Source organism: Anastrepha obliqua, chromosome 3 (genome assembly GCF_027943255.1).
Source record: "Anastrepha obliqua isolate idAnaObli1 chromosome 3, idAnaObli1_1.0, whole genome shotgun sequence".
In the NCBI taxonomy this organism is placed as follows: Eukaryota; Metazoa; Arthropoda; class Insecta; order Diptera; family Tephritidae; genus Anastrepha; species Anastrepha obliqua.
In genome coordinates this window covers 32567046-32591845 of record NC_072894.1, presented here as the reverse complement: position 1 = coordinate 32591845, position 24800 = coordinate 32567046, and the positions used below count along the sequence as shown (strand labels likewise).

At 38.1% G+C, this 24800-nt stretch overlaps 3 protein-coding genes across 4 annotated transcripts in view; 1 reads left to right on the top strand and 2 right to left on the bottom strand.

The window, feature by feature from the left end:
* Positions 1-9307: 9307 nt before the first annotated feature.
* Positions 9308-13021, bottom strand: LOC129241056 (ubiquitin-related modifier 1 homolog). The gene is made up of 5 exons (XM_054877203.1): positions 12805-13021; positions 11673-11740; positions 11537-11618; positions 11367-11415; positions 9308-9396 (listed from the first exon to the last, which is right to left on the bottom strand). The coding sequence occupies exons 1-5, from the start codon at positions 12897-12899 to the stop codon at positions 9328-9330; spliced, it is 363 nt and encodes a 120-aa protein (XP_054733178.1). The 5' UTR covers positions 12900-13021; the 3' UTR covers positions 9308-9327.
* A 1039-nt stretch (positions 13022-14060) lies between these two features.
* LOC129240930 (transmembrane protein 70 homolog, mitochondrial) lies at positions 14061-15015 on the bottom strand. The gene is made up of 2 exons (XM_054877004.1): positions 14406-15015; positions 14061-14297 (listed from the first exon to the last, which is right to left on the bottom strand). Exons 1-2 carry the CDS (start codon positions 14913-14915, stop codon positions 14082-14084), a joined length of 726 nt encoding a protein of 241 aa, XP_054732979.1. The 5' UTR covers positions 14916-15015; the 3' UTR covers positions 14061-14081.
* A 395-nt stretch (positions 15016-15410) lies between these two features.
* Positions 15411-24800, top strand: part of LOC129240276 (elongation of very long chain fatty acids protein 6) — a 104934-nt gene continuing 95544 nt past the window's right edge. Inside the window, exon 1 of one of the 2 annotated variants that reach the window (XM_054875971.1) lies at positions 15411-15491. The gene's annotated coding sequence lies outside the window, so the exon portion shown is untranslated. Of the gene's footprint in view, positions 15570-24800 lie in introns of both variants that reach the window. The other variant, XM_054875970.1, reaches the window with a different exon arrangement.

Genomic DNA, 24800 nt, shown 5'->3' with positions numbered 1-24800 from the left:
AATTGAAAAAAATTTCAATTTCATTTTCATTTTCAACGAACGATGAATCGCGACTGGACCGATGTAAGAACACAAATGTAGATGTCGAAAGATTTTACCGAACCGAGACTAGACCGAGAACGAACCGTGATCGGCACCATAGTGTGAATCTACCCTAAGTGTGCGGTGTGTTGCGAGGAAGAATGTTATCAGATGAGTCAGCTGTTGAGATGGAAGAATTAATAATTGAGCGATGAGAAGAGATAGTGTTTGTAAAACGTGAGAGAATGTTTGCAGAACTGTTATCGGAGTTATCATAGTTGGTGTTAGTTATATTTTCTGTGTTTGTTTCGTTAGTTGTTGTATGATTGTAAGAAGTGAATGGAGAGGATGGATGGAAGTTAAAGTTTTGAGAGATGGGGAGAGTAGTATTGTTGTTGGTAGAATCGGAAGTTAAATCGATATTTGTGTTTATTACATTAGCGAATTCCGTATTAGTATATTGTTTTGTGAAGTTGTTTGTGGAGATTGAATCGTTATTAGTAGATGTGGAAGCTAAGTCGATATTTGTGTTAATAATATTAGCAAAGTCAGAATTATAGTCAGTTTGCATTGTGAAGTTATTGTTTGTACGATTTGTATTTTTAGCGTTGTTTTTTGTTGATGTTAAGTTAGAAATTGTATTGTTGGTGTAGTTTTCTGTTAATGATAAGTTTTTGGATATTGGAGCTGTTGATTTGATAACATTAGCGAATGATGATGGGATGTGAGGGATAGAGATTTGATCTTTATATTTTTTAACTGCTTCGCGCATAGTGCATTTTTCGAGGGTTTTTATTTTAAGAATTTCTTTGTTTTGCTGGAATTTGGGGCAAATGTTAGAGTGGGATGGGTGATCACCCGCGCAATTAGCGCACAATATTCTAATGCATTCGCTTAGATCATGTGGGGGGAAACTACAAACAGCACAAACTGGAAGACCTTTGCTAAATTTATTTGTATGTCCAAATTTTTGGCAGGACTTACATCTCATGGGGTTTGGAATATACGGACGGACGGACAGAATTCTCCAGGCAACTTCAATTTTTTCCGGTAATTTATATTTATCAAAAGACAAAAGAATGCACCCAGTAGGGTTTGATACACCGTTTGTTGTTTTTACAAATTTATATATAGATGTAACTCCATGTGGCTTAAGTCCTTCAATAATATCATCATCTGTCACATTAGAAAGAAATGGCGCAAATATGGTTCCTTTTACACAGTTGAGTTTGTCGTGTAGTTTGGCTTTAATTTCACACACTCCTGGTAGAGATTTAGCAGCGAGAAACTTTTCCGCAATTTTAAAGTTTTTGACGAGTAATACCAAGCTTCCATCGCGAAGCTCAGTGATGTTGTTAATTTCCTTACTTATGGCTAAAATACCTTTGTGTACAGCGAAGCATGAAAGAGAACTCAGCGGTTTATTATCATCCAAAGAATTAATTGTGATGTATTTCGGATCATCTTTTTTGACGGTAGGTAGTTCTGGATAGATTTCGAGTTTGGTTGATTCAGCTTTCTTTCGTTTTGGTCTGCTGCTCGAAGATAGCAGGGCAAACCTGTTATCCCCGAGATTTGTGGCCCCAGGGGGCATCGCAACGGGTTTTAATTCACAACACTACAACTGTTAACGCAGCTTAGTTGAATAAGAGTATGCAGAAATGTAGTATTAATGGAAACAATCTTTTACTGGTTTATTAGACACAATAAATAACCGAAATTTACAAACTGCGGCCAATATTGAAAAAAATTGTAATTTTTAAATAAAACTCGAATAGATTGTTAAATAACTTTTTCCAAATTTGAACACATGTATTCAAGGAAAACTTGATGAATCACATTTGCATACAAGAAGGGAATTGCAAACTATGATAGCTGCAGATTTTGCGATGAACTACAAGAGAGGGAAACTCTTGAGGACCTTCTATGTTCTTGTCCTGCATTAGCTGTAACCCGAATTAAGGGGTTAGGGGTAGTCAGAATTTTCAAAAAATCGATTTTTTTTTGCATTTTCTTAAAGTATAATGTTTTAAAAATATTGTGTAAAAATTTGAAGTGAATCCGACAAATACTTTTCAAGTTATTCAACAATTAACAAAGGGCGCTCGGCCGCTCCGGAGCCGATAGCAAAACTTTAAATGCGTTTTTCTCAAAACTATGTTTTTCAAACTGGTGAACACTGTAACTTAAAAACCGCTTCGTAGATTTCAATAAAATGTAAACTGCTTTTGAAAAACATAAAAAACTCGTGGAATATAGAAGGATTTTTTTCAAAAATTTCGATTTTTTTTAACAATTAACTGTTGGTTTTTTTTTCTAAAATCTGGAAAAAATTTTCTGAGGCCCCCATTTTGTTCATTTTGAAAAAAAAAAGCTTCGATCCGGCTCGAGATTATCTATCAATAAAAATAATTTTTCTCATCCGATTGGTTTTAGATGAATCTGCAAGGACTTGTGATGTTCACCGCAAGGGACTTCTGGAGAAACGGGCTTCACACAAACAGCGATAACTTTTGCATTAATTTTTTTTTTTTTTGAAATTTTGGTGGTCAAGTTAAAACATTATGTTTTTATGCTATGTTTTTATTTTTGTTAAATAAATTAATTAAGTAGCAAAAAAAAATTCGTGAAAATCATCACTTTTTCGGGCCTCTGACTACCCCTAACCCCTTAAATGTCTAGGAGCTCGACAATATGAGAGGTTAGAATGTCTCTCGGAGTTAGGGCTTCAGGGCCTACTTAGATTAACAAAGGACGCAGGCCTATTTTAAGAAGCCAATTACAAGGAAAAGTAAGGGTCAAGTTCCATCTGGTACAACTAAGGACCAATAGGCCTATGTGATGGCTTTCAGCCAGCCCGATCAACATAATCTAACCTAACATTCGGGCATCCTGCGATTCGTTTCTAGACCGTCTTAAGGCCATAGTCAAGGCAAAAGGTGGTGATATCGAGCAAAAGTAAATTGATTCATAATTTTGTATTATTTTCACACACAATTTTCACACAATTGTATAAAAGTAATTTTCCAAATTTATGGCCTTTTTAATTGATTACACTTCGAGTGGCGGACCCTGTAAGATAATGAAGTGAAGATATTGAAGGTGATGCAGTAAACGTATTCAGACATTTTTCCCAATTTTCAAATATTTTTTAAACATTCAAGTCAAATTGAGAAATAATAAATAATAAGCGTTTTTTGTAGGGGTGGGACTATTCGAAAATCTTTTATTCGAGAGGTATTCGTAATTCGAATAATATTTATTCGAATTTTTTATTCGTTTATTGGAATAATGCTATTCGAATACTTCACTATTCGAATACCTTACTATTCGAATACCTTACTATTCGAATACCTTACTATTCGAATACCTTACTATTCGAATACCTAACTATTCGAATACCTTACTATTCGAATACCTTACTATTCGAATACCTTACTATTCGAATACCTTACTATTCGAATACCTTACTATTCGAATACCTTACTATTTGAATACTTCACTATTCGAATATTTTTGGTAAATATTTACTTAGATAAGCGGACTACTAATCGGTTTCTGTACAAGTGCATGTACCTATGTATGCAAATTCAAAAACCACGCAAAGGCTTATATTAACACGTTCCCTGTCGCAATACAAAAATGCAAAATTGACCGACAAGTCCAACAGGGTTTTTTGAATAATTTGTTTTTTTGTAGTCATAGGATAGCTTTAGTAATAATAATAATTAAAAACAAACGGATGTAGGGTATTTCTACCTGAAACACATATGGTACATGAGGGACATTTTTGCTTCTGCACGTTCATGAAACACATGTGGTTCATATACCCCCTGACGCACATATGGCTCAGGAACGTATCAGTGCTTATCAGGCGCACGTTTACTGAAGCATATGTGGCGCAGCGGAGAGGGAACGTGTTAAATGAAAATACTACCTACTTTTTATTTTGTAGGCGCTTTGTTTTTGTTTCATATTTTGGTAAATATTTACTTAGATTAGCGGACTACTCTTGCTTGAGGCATGAAATTATTTTCTTTTAGGTTTTTTTGCTTTTCGCAGTACTATTATATGCACATACATATACTCATATACTCTACCTGCTACTGACTGACCTAAGCCCGATAAACGAGTGCAGACAGTCCTACGACCATGCATACGCTTAGGTAACTGGCGATGAGAATTATAAGATGGACATTTTAGGCAATAAATTTCATGTGACACTGAAATACGTAATCTATTTTAGACTTCTTTTTAAGAGAAATAAATAATATATATTTTATTATCGAATTAAAAAAAATTGTTTACTTTAAAAGGAAGAGCGTTAAGGTATTTTGCCTTTAGCAAAAGCATACGTACATAAATACTTCAAAAACCATTTACTATGATAATTATTTATTACAAATAGTGTCTCATAACTAAATATACAAAGAAATATCTACCTACTATTGACCACTCAGCAGGGTAGGTACATGTACATATACATACATATGTCATGTATCTGTTGTTGTTGTCATGCATCTGTTGTACACACATTAGCAACAAAAAGTAAGTGATATTTTTATTTAATTTCTTCTATAGCGTAATTTTTTGAAATTACATACATACATAGATACATACACACATGCATTTGCGCATCAATCCAAGGTATTCGAATAGTGAGGTATTCGAATAGTGAGGTATTCGAATAGTAAGGTATTCGAATAGTAAGGTATTCGAATAGTAAGGTATTCGAATAGTGAGGTATTCGAATAGTAAACTATTCGAATAGTGAGGTATTCGAATAGTAAGGTATTCGAATAGTAAGGTATTCGAATAGTAAACTATTCGAATAGTGAGGTATTCGAATAGTAAGGTATTCGAATAGTGAGGTATTCGAATAGTAAGGTATTCGAATAATGAACTATTCGAATTATTTGAAACGAATAGTATTATTCGTTTTATTCGAATAATGTTTATTCGAATATTATTCGAAAATAAAACTCCCCTAGTTTTTTGTTCTCATTAAAAAAATCTAAAAAAAACTGCAGTTCATATCAGCTAACGCCCATCACTGCGAACAGTAATGACCACATGGTTATTCAGGGTTAAATTTTACATCATGAAAACTGCATGGAATTGAGCACTCTGAAGCGGAATTTGAACTAACAAATTGCCGAGTACTTAGCTAGCGCACTCATAAAACGCCAACAAAACTGTTTTAGTGCGTCCGACAAATATGATATTTATGTCATTCATTTATTAGCATAGCAAATACGCACACCAATTTCTGTAGTTAGCTTCCAAACCGAAGAAGAAATTAAAAAGCAACCGCAATGTGTGGCAACTCTGTCATGAATTGTGGGGGTTTGACCACAGAGCGTCGCCACAAGAACTGCCAAAAATGTCCCTTTCTGGCGGCATTGATAAAGTAAACGGTTGTTATGAGCCGTTACTCTAACTCTATAAATGCATTTTTTAGTGAGAAGGATAAGAAACAGTTTGTTGTACTCACTGTTTTAATTTTATAATCCAACAAATACTAAATATAATTTAATTAAGGCCGTGGATTTTATATTTGAGGAAACAGCTCAATTTCCGTAATTAGTGCGAGGTACTAATTCCACTTTTATCCGCGTGTCATTACACACATCTATACTTAAAAAAGTGACTCTTAGTCGCTCGCCAGTTCGCGACAGGCAAAATAGACTGGCCACCTCACCGCAGCACAAGCACCGCGGCTCACGCCACAAATAGGGGGACGAGCTCGGGCAAACAACCAAAAAGAGTGTAAACGCCAATTATATATATATATATGACCAGTGATCATGGGATTTGATTCATTCGCAAATTCGCACAGTCCGCCACAGGTAACATAAGGAATGGTGACAGCATGAAACCTAAAATACTTAGAGAACCCTCCACCACACCACACCTATGGGCAAACCTTATCAAACGCTTCAGGGATTTAGTTGATCGCCAGTTAAATAAACTCTCCCCGCACTAGAGCATCGCAAGAGCTTTTCACAGCAAATAGCTGATTATGATACTGGGCATCGCGTGCAAACTTCTCAAAGCCCTTCAAAACCTCAGCACACTTGATGAACAAGCTGAAGCTGCTGACAACGCCATGGAAAATCACTCCATCTCTCGTAACATATCTGCTAGTATCCAGGGTCCCTAGACGCATTTGAACTTGAACGGCAGAAACTCTCCCGAACAAAGACTTAGTGGTATCGAGAGAGCAACTTCCAACACTGCTGATTCAGACCTTCCAATGTACAGGGAATCCAACAAAGTTGCCACCAATTAGTACAGGCATTTGGCGACAGTAATCACCATGTACGACCCGGTAAGGAGTATCGCACGCATTTTCACGACGAGCCTTCCCATTCCCATCCTTGTTGACTCTGGCTCTATCGAGTCAATGTTACCTCGAGCCGTTGTCAAGCACAAACTGGAATTTCAGGGTTCAAGCTATATGCAGGAAGTTCAAGCAGCATCCACATATTTGGGCACCAACCACTGGTCTTCGTCAAGCATCGTTGGGGTTGTTTCCATAGCTTACTACGCACTACCAATAGACCTCAAGACACGTCGACTTATTGATCCACTTACGTCCCTTTCAACACCTCGAGCACTTACTGAGATAAGAAAGTACGACATTTTCACTGGAGACCAGCAATCTCTTACTACCACCAGTAGTGGAACGAGTACGCAGGTTATCCGGTGACAAGCTCAAGGTGGCGAAGAATGGCTTCAAGCTACTTGGTGACCTTGCTGTCATACGACCATCTAGCAGCAGCTGATTTAGTCCTATTCATATGTAGTATTCAAAAAGCTGGGAAGTTGACGTCCCGCTGGCGATTTTAGTCAACTCAATGCGCAGACAATTCTTGATTGCTACGCAATCCTGAGGGTTCGTTCCAGTTTTTTCACGGAGCGTATCATCACATCCTTGTCGCTCCAGAAGGAATCGAAAAGGCGTCCATTTTTTCCGAGTTCTTGGAGACTTCGCAAGGCCACTTAGACCTTTCAACACCACTTGGATGGCATTTGAGAGACCTCTACTTTGTCGGCTGCTACATTGATGACCTCGTGGTGGAATCTGAGTCCTATGAGAATATATTCAGCATCTGAAGCAAACGTGTTCCTTTTCGCGTGAAAACAAGCTAACTCTTAATCCCAGCAAGTGCGAGTGGGCGAAGGAGACGGTGACGTATTAGGTTATACCATCAACAAAAATGGTTATAAAGCTCCATTTTACCACTTCCCAAAAAACGTTCACTAATCTTCGCCGATTCTTGGGGATGGTTAATAATTACCGCGAATGTGTCAAAGGGCTCCGAACTACAGTCACTGCTCAACGCATTCGATTAGAGCAATTATTATCGAAAAGAGCATCTCTGAGTAAGCTTCGAAAGAATAGATAAATAAATAGTCGACGCGTACACTTCTGTCAGGTGTTTATCCGAGCTCCTCCTCCTATTTGTAGTGTACACCTTGATGTTGTTCCACAAATGGAGGGATCTACAGTTTTAAGCCGGCTCCGAAGGGCAAATGGTTTTTTATGAGGAACTTTTATGTGACTTTGGAAAAATGCAAGAAGAGTAGTATGGCGTACCTTTCTTCAACTACTTCGCTCATTCTCACAACTGATGCCCCCGACTCAGCTATAGGACGTAGTTGCATCAGTTCGAGCATGGCACCTGGAAGCCAGTTGGCAAGGAACCTTAGCTCAATGTGACAGGGAACTGTTGGTTATTTTTGCAGCCCTAAAATTATTTCCTAGGACGTCAATTAATCATCAAGATGGATAGTAAGCCTCTGGTATATGCTTTCGACGCTCTTTCGAGAATAAGAACCATTAGTTGCACCACCCTGAGTGCCCAAAGCATTCAGCAAGATGAAAAAACGCTTCAGAATCTGTCTAGTAGCAATACTACCTGCTTAAAGTTACAACTTCTGTTTGTTGACGGTAAATTAGTAATATTTTGCGACATATTCAGTGTAATAAGGCTTTTCACCCCTAAAAAGTTACGGGGAGTAGCATTCGAATCTGTTCGTGGGGTTTCCCATCCTGCGTGTACTCGTAAGCAGAAATATATCTGGATTGGCATCAAAAAAGGTGCAATGGAAAAATCAGTGTCAAAATCATCTCGTACCCAAGCATATTGCTGTGCCTGGCTCCTGATTCAATCATGTGCATCTTAATCTTACTGAAATTCCAATGATCGATCATCTCAGATATTGATTGATTATTATTGACAAGTTTTCCAGGCACCATTTACGCTCCGTTCTGCTCAAACTGCAACAGTTAGCAACAACTTCACCACCGACAATAGCTCCCAATTTGAGTCTGGCACTTGCCTACGTGCTCCAGGTGAATTCTTGCGACTGAAACCCATTAACGAATCGGGGAGCCAGCCACACATCAATACTAATCATGAGCTAGATTCAGGAGCGAGCTTCTATGTGCCATTCTGCGTTTTCTACGAAGTCCACAAAAGTCACTGGGGCGAGTAGATTTGGTAACTCAGTCATCAACTGCGGGAGTTTGACCACAGATCGTTGTCACGAAAGCTATCATGAAATTCACCTGCCTGGTCGTTGTTGATAAAACAAACGGTTGCTACAAGACGTTACTCTAGAGCCAAAAAATGCAGCTTTTTAGTGAGAAGTTAAGGAAAGAGTTTGTTGTATCCACGCAATTTGCACTATGCTAATTTTGTGTGTCTACAAATAATTTATATTTTGTGGAAATAACCTCGTTTTTTATAATTGCTCATCACACTCTGCTGACAAAATATGGCGTCAGATTTGTTTTAATAGTACTTTAAAGCAATAACTCTATAATCAAGTCAAAGGTTAAGACGACCCACGCTCAACTTTACACGAGATCTACTAGACCCTTAGTATCATATATACGCAGGCTATAAACGGCATTCATCGGTAGTTTTTTACCATCTTAAAAATGCTTTTTAAATATCGGATTACGTTCAAGATATTCCTACCTATCCAGAGACGACCCCCACATACTCAACATATGTCCAGCATATGAAGGTACCCGGAAAGATACTAACCACCGTTTAACATGCCACCTTAAACCTCTCACCCAACAGCACTTTCCTTTCGGACCCACACCGTTGAAACATTATCTTTCTCAGACTTAACTTTAAATGAGATCGACGACAACGACCGCCGACTTCACAGTGCCCGGCAAGGCCTGATAAAATGATACAACAGCCTAAGATGTAATTTTAATACAAAAATTAAAGTATATTGTAATAAAATAAATACTATAGCAACGTAGGTGGCAGTCAGTATCTACCCTCCATGCAGAGTGGAGATGAATAAAATGTTGTCATTAGGTTGTATCTCATATTCTAGTTCACCCTAGAAACAAATGGTATGCATAAATATCAATAAAATATAAAGTGGGAACCAACAATGATGTTGTTGTTGTTGTTTTTAACAGCATAGTTAGCCCTGTCAGTGTAGGTATATCATCTGTCGTCTTCGTCTAGCTCATCTAGGGGTAGGCCCAGGAAACATGCTGTTTCGACAGGTTGGGTCCAGAGGGAGAGGGGGGTTAGATGAGTCTGATTAAGGGGGCATGTGAAGAGGTGGTTAGTGTCGTGCGGGGTACCTTCACATGCCGGACATGTGTTTGGTATGTCGGGGTCGATTCTGGATAGGTAGGAGTTTAACCTGCTACAATATCCAGAACGTAATATAATTGTGCCAATGTTACACGAGTCTCACGGGGAAGCTGGAGCTCTTCATCTGCAATAGGTGGTGGTTGGACTCCGATTACGGCATTCACGGGACGGGAGTTCATGAAGGTGGTAACGGTCTCCCGGTGAATGTCGTTTATTGACTGTCTGAATACTGTCCGGTCCAGTAGGTCTCGGTCAGTTTTGTCCTGGAGTTCGTCAGCGAAGTCGAGGAGGTGTCTCCTGACGTGCCTGGGAGGCGGCTCAGGCTCAAGCAGGTGTCTGCAGGGGTGAAACCTACGGTAACACCGCAGCAGGAACTGCTTGCTGAGCAATTTGTTGTGCTCCGCTACTGGGAGCATTTGTGCCTCGTTGTGCAGGTGTTGTATGGGTGACATCAGGAGGCACCCGGTCGCTGTCCGAATGGCGGTATTCTGACATGTCTGAAGCTTTATCCACTGCGAATCACTAGTACCAGGCGACCAGACAGGCACAGCATAGTTTATAACCGGCCGGCCAATTGCCTTAAATGTCGAAAGCAACAGTTCTTTGTCCTTGCCCCAAGTGCTGCCGGCCAGCGATTTGAGGACCTTGTTGCGATTTTGGACTTTAGTGGCAATTGCGGTTGTGTGCGCAGAGAAGGAGAGCAAGCTGTCGAAGGTTACACCCAAAATTTTGGGGTTATTTACAGTCGGAATTGGTGTGTCGTCGACTTTTACCTTAAGGGACAGCTTGACCTCCTTTGTCCAGGTGGTGAAAAGGGTCGCCGTGGACTTGGTGGGGGAAAGTTGGAGGTTCCTCGCAGTGAAAAAGCGAGAAAGGTCGGTGAGGTAGTTGTTCACTTTGGAACACAGGCCATCGATGTCATTGCCCGACGCCATTATCGTGCAATCGTCAGCGTATGAGATCAGGGAAACTCCCGCTGGTGGTTGGGGAAGCTTCGAGATGTAGAAGTTAAAAAGCAAGGGTGAAAGGACACCACCCTGCGGTACGCCTTGCTTAATCTTCCTCTGCTTTGACATTTGATCTCGAAAAAATCACTGACGAGTGCCGACCGCTCAGGTAGTTCGCGGACCACCTCTTCAGCCCTGGCGGGAGTGTCGACTGATAAATATCATCTAGTAGCGTGGAATGGCTGACTGTATCGAAAGCCTTCTTTAGGTCCAACGCCACTAGGACAGTCCTCTCGCAGGGGCGGTTTTGGTTAAGCCCGCGATTTATCTGGGCGTTTATGGCGGTGAGTGCTGTGGTGGTGCTGTGCACTCGTCGGAATCCGTGCTGATGTGGGGCTGGGGCCAGGTGTGTCGTGAAGAGTGGGAGTAGGAGGGCTTCAAGTGTCTTCACTACTGGGGAAAGGAGAGTTATCGGCCGATAAGACTCCCCTAGGGTGGCGGGTTTCCCAGGTTTCAATAGTGGGACCACTCTCCCTGCTTTCCACTTGTCAGGGATGATGAGAGTGGCCAGAGACAAATTGAAGACCCTTGTGAGGTATCCTACTCCCAGGGGTCCCAGATGCTTCAGCATCAGCGCGTTAAGTCCGTCAGGGCCAATGGCTTTCGATGATTTCGAATTGTTGATGGCCCCCTGAACCCCTGAACCAACAATGATAGAACAGGGCGGTTGGTACTATCATATTTAGAAAACACTTACAAGCAATTCCCAATCGGTGTCGTTCACTAGCACCAAAATGCCGGGCCGCCTACAATAATATGAAAAGCAGAGCTCTTAGTTTGCACTATTTTGAAGAAGCATCTTTACTAATTCACACATAAATAAAGCTATACAATCATATTTTCAATCTAATTGCTACAGCCACTTACACTGAATCATCTTGAATGAATAATTCTGGTCGCTCTGTTAGAATGTTGGCGTGCATCCACTTGAGCAGTTTGCGTATAGTCCCTGAAATGAGGAATTCCTTTAATTCGAAAACAAAAATCGCAAATATAAACACACATTTTTCATTGCCCGCCAATGTTACTTGCCGGCTCTTAATGTTTCCAAATAGCAGTTCAGCACCTGCACTGTAAGCACACAAACATATCAACATTTTTTCTGGTAATTATTTAGAAGAGCGGCCCTTCAGAAAATCAATATTTTTGTAAAATTTTTTCAATGATATCAATAAAATGTATTGTAAAAGAGTGTTTAAGATCGGGGGAACTATACTTTTATGTAGGATTTACTGTTAATATGAATATCAAATCCGGCGGGCGAGAGCGGCCCTTCAGAAAATCAATATTTTTGTAAAATTTTTTCAATGATATCAATAAAATGTATTGTAAAAGAGTGTTTAAGGAGTTCTACGCAAAAATACTGTGGATTGCGTAGCCGGAGTTGGACTGATGAGGGTTATTTTTTTGAAGCGCGGCCGAAGGCCGCCCACGCGAAAAGGAGTTCTACGCAAAAATACTGTGGATTGCGTAGCCGGAGTTGGACTGATGAGGGTTATTTTTTTGAAGCGCGGCCGAAGGCCGCCCACGCGAAAATGAGTTCTACGCAAAAATACTGTGGATTGCGTAGCCGGAGTTGGACCGATGAGGGTTATTTTTTTGAAGCGCGGCCGAAGGCCGCCCACGCGAAAAGGAGTTCTACGCAAAAATACTGTGGATTGCGTAGCCGGAGTTGGACTGATGAGGGTTATTTTTTTGAAGCGCGGCCGAAGGCCGCCCACGCGAAAAGGAGTTCTACGCAAAAATACTGTGGATTGCGTAGCCGGAGTTGGACTGATGAGGGTTATTTTTTTGAAGCGCGGCCGAAGGCCGCCTACGCGATAAAGAGTTCCACGCAAAAATACTGTGTTAATTAATTTAATTTAATTTTAATTACTTTATTATTTTTTGTAATACGCTTAATATCATTGTTTTTAAGTTTATTCTTGTTGTGTCGCCCGCCGGATTTGATATTCATATTAACAGTAAATCCTACATAAAAGTATAGTTCCCCCGATCTTAAACACTCTTTTACAATACATTTTATTGATATCATTGAAAAAATTTTACAAAAATATTGATTTTCTGAAGGGCCGCTCTTCTAAATAATTACCTTTTTTCTTTTACATCAACGTATATGCAACAATTTTATTCACCTAAACTCCAAAAGTATCTTAAGATCTGACATTTCCAGTAATTTATAAACGCACTCCTCTCGATTATTTTGGAAATTATTAACACATGCTTTCATAAATATGTATGTACATATATCACGCAGTAAACAAAAACAGCTGTTTTGAACAGTTTGAAAGCTAGTGATTGATGGTTTGAGTGTAAGTGCAGTTTGAGTTTGTTGATACTCAGTTTGCTAGAGAAATTTTGTTTGAATTTATATGTATACTGGCTTTAACCCGCGGCCCCGCTCGCCTAGAAGTAGTTTTGAAGGATTTAGGATATGTATATAAAAGAATTACAAACAGTAATTTCATAGAAAATAATTTTTTATTAATAACCATAATATTACAATACCCGGCATCCGTTGCTATGCCTCGTTGAAAAAAATCAAAACAACCAATCAGAAAAATATCAAGCAATATTAATTTTCTATCTCAAACCGTTTTTGAACTTTGCATTTGGGTCATAGTTGAACAGCTTATGCGGATTATGAGGTCTAGAGTGTGATATAAATAGTGGGAAATAGGAAAAACTAAGATTTTTTAGATTAAATTTAAGCAAATATTTGATTATTAGTGACGAATGAGAGTGATGGCGCGGCCTGGGGGCTGTGGGAAGGGAGTTCTATCATAAAAACATGCCTATAACCTTCATTGGGTGAAAATATTAATGTATACAAATTTTTACGTCATTTGGTGTTGTCGTTTCGTAGTGATGCGCGGACAACGCGATATAGATATGTAATAACTTTTTTTACAACATTACAAGCAAATCACTAAACTTATGGGGGCACTAATAATTTTTATTACAATAATGCGATGTGTACTTTCCTCTTGAAAAGCGATTGTTCAATGGTAAATTGAAGAAACCCATTTCTTGATCATTAAAATTGCAAGTCATACGCACAAAGCTCCGATTTTATTGCAGCTGCAAAGATCCCACTTAAAAGCCTTTGAGAAACGCAATCATTGTCCGGGTATGAAATATTAATACATATACAAGATATTAGCAATCCCAAAGAACTACCAACTGTCGTTTCCACGACAGGCGGTTCTACATTACCGATACGACCCGGATTTATATCAGGCCAAGAACTGTCACTCCAACAGCATTCCACGCATGTAAATATGGGGAACGTTTATGCTGCTACAACAACAACTACCAACTGTCTCGTAAGATTTCTGGAATTAAAGCTGCTTTCCTTTTGGCCTACTCGCTATTTTACAATTTATTAAAATTTATTTACACCATAACTATTTTATTGTTCTTTTTTAACCGTTCTTACTGGTTTTAATGAATTTTCTGATAATTCTAATTTAAAGTCCACCGGCTTGTCATACCCCATTATACGCACATAATGCTCAGGGTCCTCGAAAAGTGCAGGATCAACAAACAGTGGTTTGTTACGTACTAAAAATGATGTAAACATGCCGGGTACTTCAGGCACCGTAACGTCACTTGGCTTGAATTTAGTCTGCAAGTAAATGTGAATGAAAATAGAAAAACATTGTTTTTTGTCGTAAAATGTTAATGAAAATAGAAAAACATTGTTTTTTTTTGTAAAAATTAAATTCATTGCTACCTTTATCTTATAAAGAATAATTGAAATCGTTGTTGCCGTATATTCATCAGTATTTGGATTGTAATGAATTTCAGTCACGTATTTTTTTGTAATGAAGTGCAGTAAAAACGGCGTTACAAATGTGAAGAAACCAGCGAAACCACACAGGAATACAGCCATTGGCGTGCCACCAATTTTCAAGCCTTGTTCCATGAGTATTGGTTGTGCCGCCATTCCTGCCAAGCTTGTCGTAAGTGAAAATATCTTCACCGCTTTCATCTTTGGAGCCAAACTGCCATAGTAAACACGTATATCTCCTGCCTCGTTCGGTCTGCTTGGTGAACTTGTGTCGGACGAGTAGAAACGATGCTGTTGAGCCACAAGAGCGAGCTGAGGCGTTTTTAAATGGGAAACTTTTGTCAACAAGTGCCCACTAAAAGTACTTTTTGTGGTTGTCACAGTTTTTAAACCATGTTGTCCAATGGAAACCAGTGATCGACTCCATGGCAACACTGTACGCACGGATAACATATTTACTTTCTTTGCTTAAGATAAAATTTTATTGAAATTTTACTTAAATTTCACTAATTCAAATGTGTGGCTACAAGACTATTGAGTAATCGGCTGTCAATAGCAGCTGTTTTTTCGCGCTACCAAATGGGAAGAATTTAACTCATCACCTATGTATGTAGTGGATATGTGGGAATAAATGTGATGGAATATAACAAGCAAACATATGGGAGCGAAAGTAAATAAATGTAAGTATCTTAGAAATTATAGATTAATGTAAAAGTTCTGCTCGTTTTCAACTGCTAATAAATGTGCGATTTTGCAAAAATCTACATACACTTAAGTAACAGCAATTAAGACAACAAAGCATTTTCTTTCACTAAATCTAAGCCGAGACACACTCCTTCTTACTTTGTGTTCCACAAAAGAAAATGGAGTAGAAATTGATATTACCTCAGCAACACTGAGAGGGGTATTTTAATTGAGCTCCCACCAATTTGCTGTCAGTTTGTCATACCCGGCTGCCAGAGCAGTGGAAAAATTGGGGAAAGTGTTGGAACGCGTTGAAGAAAAGTTCAATAGTTAATTTCATAAAAAGTAAATATTCGAAATAAAATTATTGTGCACAAATTAAAATAAAATTCTGCAAGGAGTATTCAGTGCGAAATCGAAAATGTGAGCTTATAAAGTATATATGTGTGTGTGCGTGAACTTGAAAGGATGTATTGATAAAAGCTAAATCAAAAGAAACTTGTCCTGTTGGATTTTTTCAGTCGCTTTACATGTGAACTTTATCGATTACGTCGGCCAGCAGGCACTCTAAGCGTCGATGAAGTGCAAAAATGAGTAATGAAATTGGTTATAAAGAACAACGTCAAATATAAAGGGGGCACGTTTATAAACAAAAATAAATAAGACCTTATAAAATATAGGCATTTCTCTACTAGTTTGTAAAAATTCAACTTGGCATTACACACTTCCTGGTGGCCACCAAACTTAATTTGTCATTTGTTCTTCATATTCAATGAAGTAATCTATGCTTTCGCTATATTACATACATACATATGTAGTTACTGGCATGCAAACTTTTTTGTGCATACTCGCACTCGTACATATGCATATGTATGTGTATACAGTGGGTAGATTTTTAGTTATTGTATTTTATATCACTCAAACATTTTTCTGAAGAGCCTCACCTCAGCTGTCGCAAAATTGAAATCTAACTCGCTATTTTTTTACAATAACGTGTGCGTGTGTCAGTATAGAGCCATACAGAAGGCGATAGCAAGAGCAACAACGAAAATAAATTATGTTAAAAACAAACCGGATATTTCACTAAAGCCGAGCTTTAAAAAATTAAGCATATTAACGGTGGGCATAGTAGTCAAAGAGACGTACGAACAGACGATAAGCGTACATACGTATGTACATACATACGTATGTATATGGTGAAATGGAAAGACAAGCTGTCGGACACACGTTAAATTTGCACATTAGCACTATTTAAACAGACGGAATGGGCAGACGCTAGCAAAGAGAGTGCGTGCATACATACATACATACGTACGAGTGTAAAGAAACCAAAAATAGTAAAGTAGTAAAGAAAAATGCGTGCAATAATTTTGGAAAGCCGCAACGAAAAGACAAATTTTTTTGTAACTTTTGTTTTGAACAGCGTCCCAGTGTGACATTGTTGTTGGTGTTTTTTTTTTATTAAGCCACTTTTTTCCTTGTAGGCGAATCATGTGAATTCAAACTAAATATTATCAAAATAACTTCGCAGCAGGTTTAATGCAAAAAAGATAAAAGATAGGTAGGTATGTATGTATGTAGGTAGTTGCGCGAAATGTTTTGTATTTACATTTTATTTTTCAAGTGTCTTCGCCTTGCATGGTTATCTACTGGCAATTGCAGAACCGCTAAAAGCACTACGTATTTTTTCTTGCCAAAAAATTGGTAGTAAAAAAATTTCAACAGAATTAAAACATCTCTAACTAACTCTATTTAATAGATAAAGTACCATTTTTATTGATCTCTTGCCATTTTTCGAGTAGAACCATTGCTCACCGGTTCAATTTAAATAGAGAAATGCGTTTATTTAGACGACTGCAGAAATGGGCCTGTTTATCGTGAAAATCTAATATCGCACGCAACCAAAGTAGCTACGCGTTTCACTTACATTCAGCGGTAATGCCCATTTCTCATGTACGAGTAAATATTTGTTTTTCAGTGAAAAAATATTGATACTTTTAGCGTGCCGGAGTCTGAATACAACATTCTGAACGTACTCGGAATCAGATTCACTTATATTAAATAATTATAATTCAGTTCAACTATTGTTGCAAATTTCAATTTTATATGCCAATCACAGTTCTATACGCAGAGCACCTTCTGCATACTGACGTCAACTGTTGGTAAATGTGCTTACGGTGGCGTATTCTCTGGCTGGGTATGGCACTTTTCGGTAAACGTTTATGACTTGACGTATTGCCTGCTATTCGTCGCAATTCATATAAGGTGATAGCAGTAGAATAAGAGATTTGTTTGTTTTTTCCTAACACTTGGCATGCAAAAAACAAGTATAGAGGTGCTTCCGGGAATTGGTCGCGGAAACGGCAAAAATTGTTGGGCCATTTTCCGAAGCTACAGATGACTGCACAGTCTGCCAGTGACCTGTGAAAATGCCTGTGGTTGTTGATGTTGTAGCAGCACAAACATTCCGCATACATATACGAGAAATGCAGCTGAAGTGACAGGCCTTGGTCGGATATACATATGTACATAAATCCGGGCTACTCCGGTTACGTAGAGCCGTCTGCCGAGCGATAATGAAAGTGCCACTCCTCTTCTTGGATGGTGGGTTGTCTCATGGCAAGAAAGTGCTCAAGTCGTATTACTTTCGAGCACGCAGCTTCTCCCACCAATACGTATGTTACTTAGTTCTCAGGCATAATGGAAAGAATAATGAGATGGCGCCTATCGTGGTACCGTTACTTTGCTCTCAGCGAGTTTGACAATGAGTGACGCCATATTAGCACGTCGTCACATTATCATATTGGCCAGATTACCATTTAGGTAGCTTGATTTAGCATTTTTTATAGTCTTTATTTAGACTTGGAAATTTCGTTCTTTGTTCATGACATTTTTCTAGCCTATTTTAATTAAAATGTAATGTTTATAATTTTGTAAAATAAACATTTTTTTTAAATTAGTTCAATAATTCACTCAGTTTTATTTAGTTTTACTTCTTTTAACATCTGGTCGCATTAACCGCGATTGCAGTTGTTGTTGGTGTTCTTCTGGTGTCAGCAGTCAAATCACTCTTTCGCTACTGCAGTGTTGCCTAGCTTTGGATATAAAAATGCACTAAAATGCCAATTTAAAGGAAATAAATAAATAAAATACCAAATTTTTAATGAATTACTTGAAGAACTTTGCATGCGTGACCAATTTTCTTTAACATGTGCGCTTTTTTTTTAAATAAATGTGTTATGGTTGCATATGTACAATTTCATTTATGAGTTTTTTGTTAAGGGAAACTCTTTTGTTAAGAGAACAATTTTTTGCTATATTTGAGGTATTGTAACAAAATTCTTGTCTGCTAATTAATATATTTATGAAAATGTATTTATGGTTTGTCAGTATTTTCTGGTATTTTGTTGCTTATTTTTACTATGAATACACCTTTTGATGCCCTATGTCCCACTAAGGATTTAGGACTGGAAGAAACGAGTACACCTCTATGGTTTTAATTGAAATTGAAACGCTTTTTAAAATGTGTAAAAAGGTTTTCAATCTTAAGAAGAGTTGAGAGAGGGACATTTAATATTATTTCATAATCTTAAAAGGAGCAAAAAATTAAATTTGCACTTTCAAAATATCAAATTTTATAAGGATCAACAAAATTTCATTAAAACCAAAATCTTCCCAGAGTTTCTTTTTTTAACATTGTTTTGTTTAATAATACAGTTTTTTTTAACTAACAGTTTCGGTAGCTTTAAATTAAACAAAAAGAAACAAACACGAAAGTTTAAAAATTTTCGCATTTTGGGTATAAAAAATTACTAAGTTTATTGCGAAGAGCAAATGGTTGGCAACACTGCACAACTCAGCTAATGTGACGTCACGCACTCTCTGATGGGCGCAATCTTGTTTCTATTATTCTTGGTTCCCAGGTATGCATTTTTAGTCCGGGACTCATATGAGTCGAATGCAATTTCGCGCTCCTAGTAGATTTAATCCGTTTTCCCTTTTTTAATCTGGATGTAACTTGGAGTTAAATACGTGATTTGTACTAATAATTTTTTGATATTCAATTCTACATAGCTTTTATTTCATAGATTAATATAACAATAATATTGTTGAATAATAATTCAAATATCTTTTAAAACTTAAACTAGGAACAAAAAGGAAATATTCATGTGGCCATTAAAATAGTTATGAAATAAAAATAGATGCGCTACAAGAAGAACTTAGTGAGTTTATTAAAAAGTGGTTTAAATGATCGAAGTTTAATCAATAACCACTGGGTACACCACGATTATCATAAACCTTTTGTACGCGATTTGGCATAAAACTGAGAATCCTAAGGCAAGTTTCTGTGGGAGTGGAATACCATAAAATAAATAAAAATAAATAATTGGCGCGTAAACTTCTTTTAGGTGTTAGGCCGATCTCTTTTTTGAGCGTGCGTCTTGATGCTATTCTACAAATGGAGGGACCTACAGTTTTAAAGCCGACTCCGAACGGTAGTAATTTTTTTTATGAGGAGCTTTTTCTAGGCAGAAATGCGCTCAGAGGTTTGCCATTACCTGCGGAGGGGCGGCCGCTATTAGAAAAAATCTTTCTATCATTTTACTGTTTCATGCACGGAAATTTGAAACTACATGCTCTCGAATGGTAATCACGCACCAACCCATTCGGCTACGGCAACTTATAGTGAAATACCACTCTTCGTTTTTTTGCCATAAATTCTACTTATTTTTGATTTTTTCCCTCCTGGCTTTGCCAATCCATAACTTTAACATTATTTAGTAAAAGCCATTCACATACTAACATTGAGGAGTGTTTTTGTCATTATCCAGCATAAGAAACCACCGAAGTGGCATATTATCATCAGCAGAAGCAGGTAGCATCACTTCTTGAAGTGTGTCTTTGTAAATAAATTTCTTCATTTTATTGGTTATGAGGTAAATAGGCCCCACTGTATATCAAGAGAAGCATCCCAAAAAAAAAAAAATGTTTTGCAGCCACCGTGCTCCGCTTTTTTTTCTAACGAGACCACAGTCTCTCGCACCAAATGCGTCTGCTATTTCGTTCCCAGTTATAATCCTGTGCCCAGGAACCCAACTTAATCGGATGCGATTGTGCGTTCCTAGTACATTCAGTTTCTCGATGCACTCAAGGACCAGTGAGGACTTAATGTCACAGGATTATAGAGCCTTGAGTGCCGCCTAACTGTAGCTCAGAATGGCGATTCGCTCATTCCGGAAATTTCTGTCAAGTTTATCTCTGCACATAGACATATGTATGGTTTACATCTGCGCTTGGAAGATATTTGGAAAACTACCCATCGGCACAGAACGCTTGGTTCTGGGGCCGTATAGTCTAGCGCCTACAATGGCCTTTAAGGACATAAAAGCAAGATGACTACTTGACAAGAGTCACAATTAAATTATCAGTAATGCACATCGTTTTCTTTTTGGCACCACGTCGTTCTGTGGAATTTTTGGACTTAAGGGCATTTACAACAAAATGTTTGAGCCGTCCAAGTGGTTAAGCGATAAATTTGTACTATTTTATTTTTTGGTTCGAAGATTGACAACAAGCCTCTGCTCCTCAGCTTTGCAATGCTGGGCACGACCCATCTTTGAAAGTAGTTCATATTAATTATTAGTTATTAAATGAACTACCCAATTCGCTACTTACGTTACTTTCAATATTTTTCACTTAATTATGCACTTAAATGCAAAAGTTATCCGCAAAGTACCTATTTTAGTGGTTACGCGAAATTACACTTTATGAAAATAACCGAATCTGTGCAACCGGTAACGCAACTTAATATAACGGGTCTTTGAATTTTTGCGAGCGGCACAAATAAATCGATAGATAAAAGCAGCGAACCTATTTTAATGACCCTATGTGTATGTATGTATATATGTAAATCACATTTTCGATAATCACTTTCCAATAATATGACCGCCCAATACCTACGAGTATTTGTGTATGTATGTATGTATTTAAGCATATATTTTCAACAACCTTTTCAAGCGCCCTCGAGCAGGTGCGATACAAAACCGCCGCAAGCACAATTGACCGAAGTTGATTTATCCCAAGCCACTCCAACAACAAAAAGAGTCTTCGATAAATTACAATTGCAGGCATCGCTTAGAACCGAAATAGGAAATTGGGAAAAACTGTTACACGAAAGTAATTAAAATAAAATCACTGAATATAAGCATTTAACAAGTTTTATTGATTCAATCGATTTAATTGCAGTATTGTAAATGATGTGTTGATTTGTATTGAATATGCAAGCGCCTTTTTTGCATGGCAATTTTCACAGAGGTTGCACTCACTTAATTCTAAACCGGTGTTACAATATTTAAATGAATTAAAGAATAAAGATTTACATTCACTGAATATATTTTATTAAAAAAACGCACTTAATTGTGTTTTTTTTATAATTTTTGCTCAACCTTCAACAAAACGCAAGCAAAAGCACGGATGGGCTGAAAAGTGGTTTTTTTTGTTTGTTCAAAATTAGCTTTTCAACGTAATTTTTTTTTATAAAGAACAAGGCAATCATTCCAGTGCATCTCTAACTTTGCAATACCACTTTTGTAAAGGGTTTTTCAATTGGCGCGGGTCGATTTTGGCGCTCTGTGGCAGCCATTTTGTTTTGGTGACATCTGTCAAATCTTTTGTTTATTATCCAGTTGTTTATGCCAAATCATCATCGCAAGTTACACGATTGAACGTTCAAATGATAAAACTTTATTATCAAAATGAGTGTTCATTAACGCAAATGTTGCGCGCATTGCGCCCATTTTTCGGTAGACGTGGTGGCCCTTCCATGGCCCATATTGAACCATATGGACCTAGACGACATATGGTTCCAGCAGGACGGCGCTACGTGCCACACAGCAAACGCCATTTTATTCCATTTCAACATCTACCCGCCTTTATTGAAAAACCCTTTAGTAGGATTTATTTTTTGCCTCAGAAGAAGCCTCAGTGGCAGCTATAACCTCTTCATTAGAGTGAAATTTCTTACCGGCGCGCATTTTTTAGGTCTACGAACAGCAGTAATCGCTGGGAGCCAAATCTGACAAGTACGGTGGATGTGGGAACAATTTGATGGTCAATTCATGTAGTTTTACCATTGCCCAGAATCATCAACACTTTCTTATTTCTGATCAACAATAAGCAAACGTTGCTCCCACTTTCTCATAGTCAAATGCTCAAGCAATATAATTCTTTTGATATCTTTGCGATGTCAGCTAACTCACGCAAATTTCACCTTTCCATCATTCAAAACGATTTTTTGTATTTTTTGTTTATCTTTTGTCCTCTCATGCCTCCTCTCTTTTGCCTCATTTGGACGCCCACTGCGTTGTTCATCATCGGTGTCTCTATGACCACGTTTGAAGTCAGCAAACCATAGTTTTACTATTGTTTCTGCTGGGGTGGAATCCCCGTAACACTTTTCCAGGCATTGCTTCGCTTGCACGATACTTTTCCCCATCAAGAAGCTGTGTAAAATTAAGACACAAAATTATTTTTGATCCGTTGTTTTGAAAATAAAAAAGTAGCTTCTCTCATAGCGCAATAACTCACGGACTAATGAATAGAATATCATGAAATTTTATCAGCTGTCTTTTTAAGGTTAGTACTAGCTGACAAAGAGGCGAATGCAATAAAACTAATGCCATCTATGGGTTAGGCCCGAGATTTTCAGCCCATGTGTTAGCTTGCAGCCGTCCTAAAGCCACGTTTTCTGTGGTCCAGCCGCATATTTAAACTCATACTCTTTCTTTGTTGCTCCACAACTCTTGCGCTCCGCATGAATCTACTCTACAAGGACAGTGTCGTCAGTCTTGGTAAGATGCCTGATGGTCAAAGCTCAAAAGATGGTGTCAGCAATTAGAATCAAATTAATATCAGTGTTTAAGAGTACTATGTCGAAACGAATACTCGTAAAAACAATTTCAAATTACGATTTTGGAAAGGTTTTTTTTCCGCCGTTTTACGAGATAAAACAAAATATAATTCGCGCATACATCCTTTGTTAAATATTTAACTGAGCTCGTGGTCCAATTTTTGGTTTGCATGTTGTTGCTTAAATGGAGGTACCTACAGCTTTATGCCATCCCCGAATGACAGATCGTTTTTTACAATTATGCATACATATATTTATTATAAAAAATTTATATAATTTCTAAAAACCAAAATTTAGCCAAGAACGAAAGTAATGCACCCTGGCGTCATCAACTTGCTATTATTTTTGATGTGTACTCGTATATCGCACATGCCTCAGAGACTTTATCGTATTAAATAAGCTCTGATGAAATTGAATTTTATAAATGAAGAAAAAATTAACCATAAACCGAACATAAATACATACATACATACATATGTATTCTGATTATGCTATTTTATCTTGAAGCTGCTTTCGTTTCACACAACGCTGTGTATACTAGCATGTGCTACGTTAATAAAAATAACAACATTATAAATAAGGCAGTAGAAAAAGAGAACAGAACGGGGCACAAGTGGTTATAGGGGTAGCTTTTATGTTGGAGCCAGTGTGGGTGCCAAAGGCGAAACAGATGATTTAAAGAAACACGAAAAACATGACAAACCATAGAAAACAGGCGGGTAAAATAGTTGAGTGTGATGCGATGCGGTGCAGTGTATTGGTGAATGAGTTCATTCAGAAAAATCTGTAACGAATGGCAATGGAACAGTGCCGACTTGAAGTCGAGTTGTGAGAGGAGAGGATTGGCAACGTGGTGCAACGAATTTATACATTATATAATATAAACACAAATATATATAAATGAATACTGCTATAGAAAATGCAGAAGCAGCCAAAACTCAAGATGTGGGTGCATTTCGTGCCGATGTTGATGTGAGATGCTAGACAGCGGGCTAAGGGCCGATAACATTACGAAAAACATTCGATACGATTCACCACGCTGATGCTCGATAAGCTCAATGATACTATTACACATACAAAGCCTTAAATATTACGTAAAACAACACAAGAAATGCTGTCGCTGCTTTTGGTATACAAAAATGTTTGTCAAGTGAGCGCTTAAGAGGAATTTTGTACGCCCAATACGGGTATCACACTCTTTACAAGTTTGGGTGCACACTCGCCAGTGCGTATGTTTGCGTTCAAGGTCGTTTGGCAGCAGCGCTTTGATGTTTATCGATTAAAATACATACATATGTAAGTGCGTATGTAGATGTTGGTGCTCCTGCAGCAGCGATATTGTTTGCGGATGCTGCGCTATGACAAGTGCTGCAGAGTGTTCGACACAAGAGAGGATGCTGAACGTCCCATGACATTGAGCGCCAATACACATGTGCACTTACATAACGACTTCCATGAGTACACGATGTGGGCGTGAATACTCGTATATTGGTAACATTTTCACACATGCGTGCATGTAATATACGAGTATGTATGTGTGCTTCGCAGGAGGTGTGCATCTGTTGACTTTTTGCTAGACGGAGAATTTGGCTAGCGGTCGCGCAAAATATGATATGTAGTAGGAAAATTCAGGATATATTATAATATTATTATATGAGTATTATTAAATCAGAAAAATAGTGGAGAGCCACTACTTAACAGTAGAATGGAGCGCTAGTGCTACCACCTTCGGCTCGCTTGTAAAT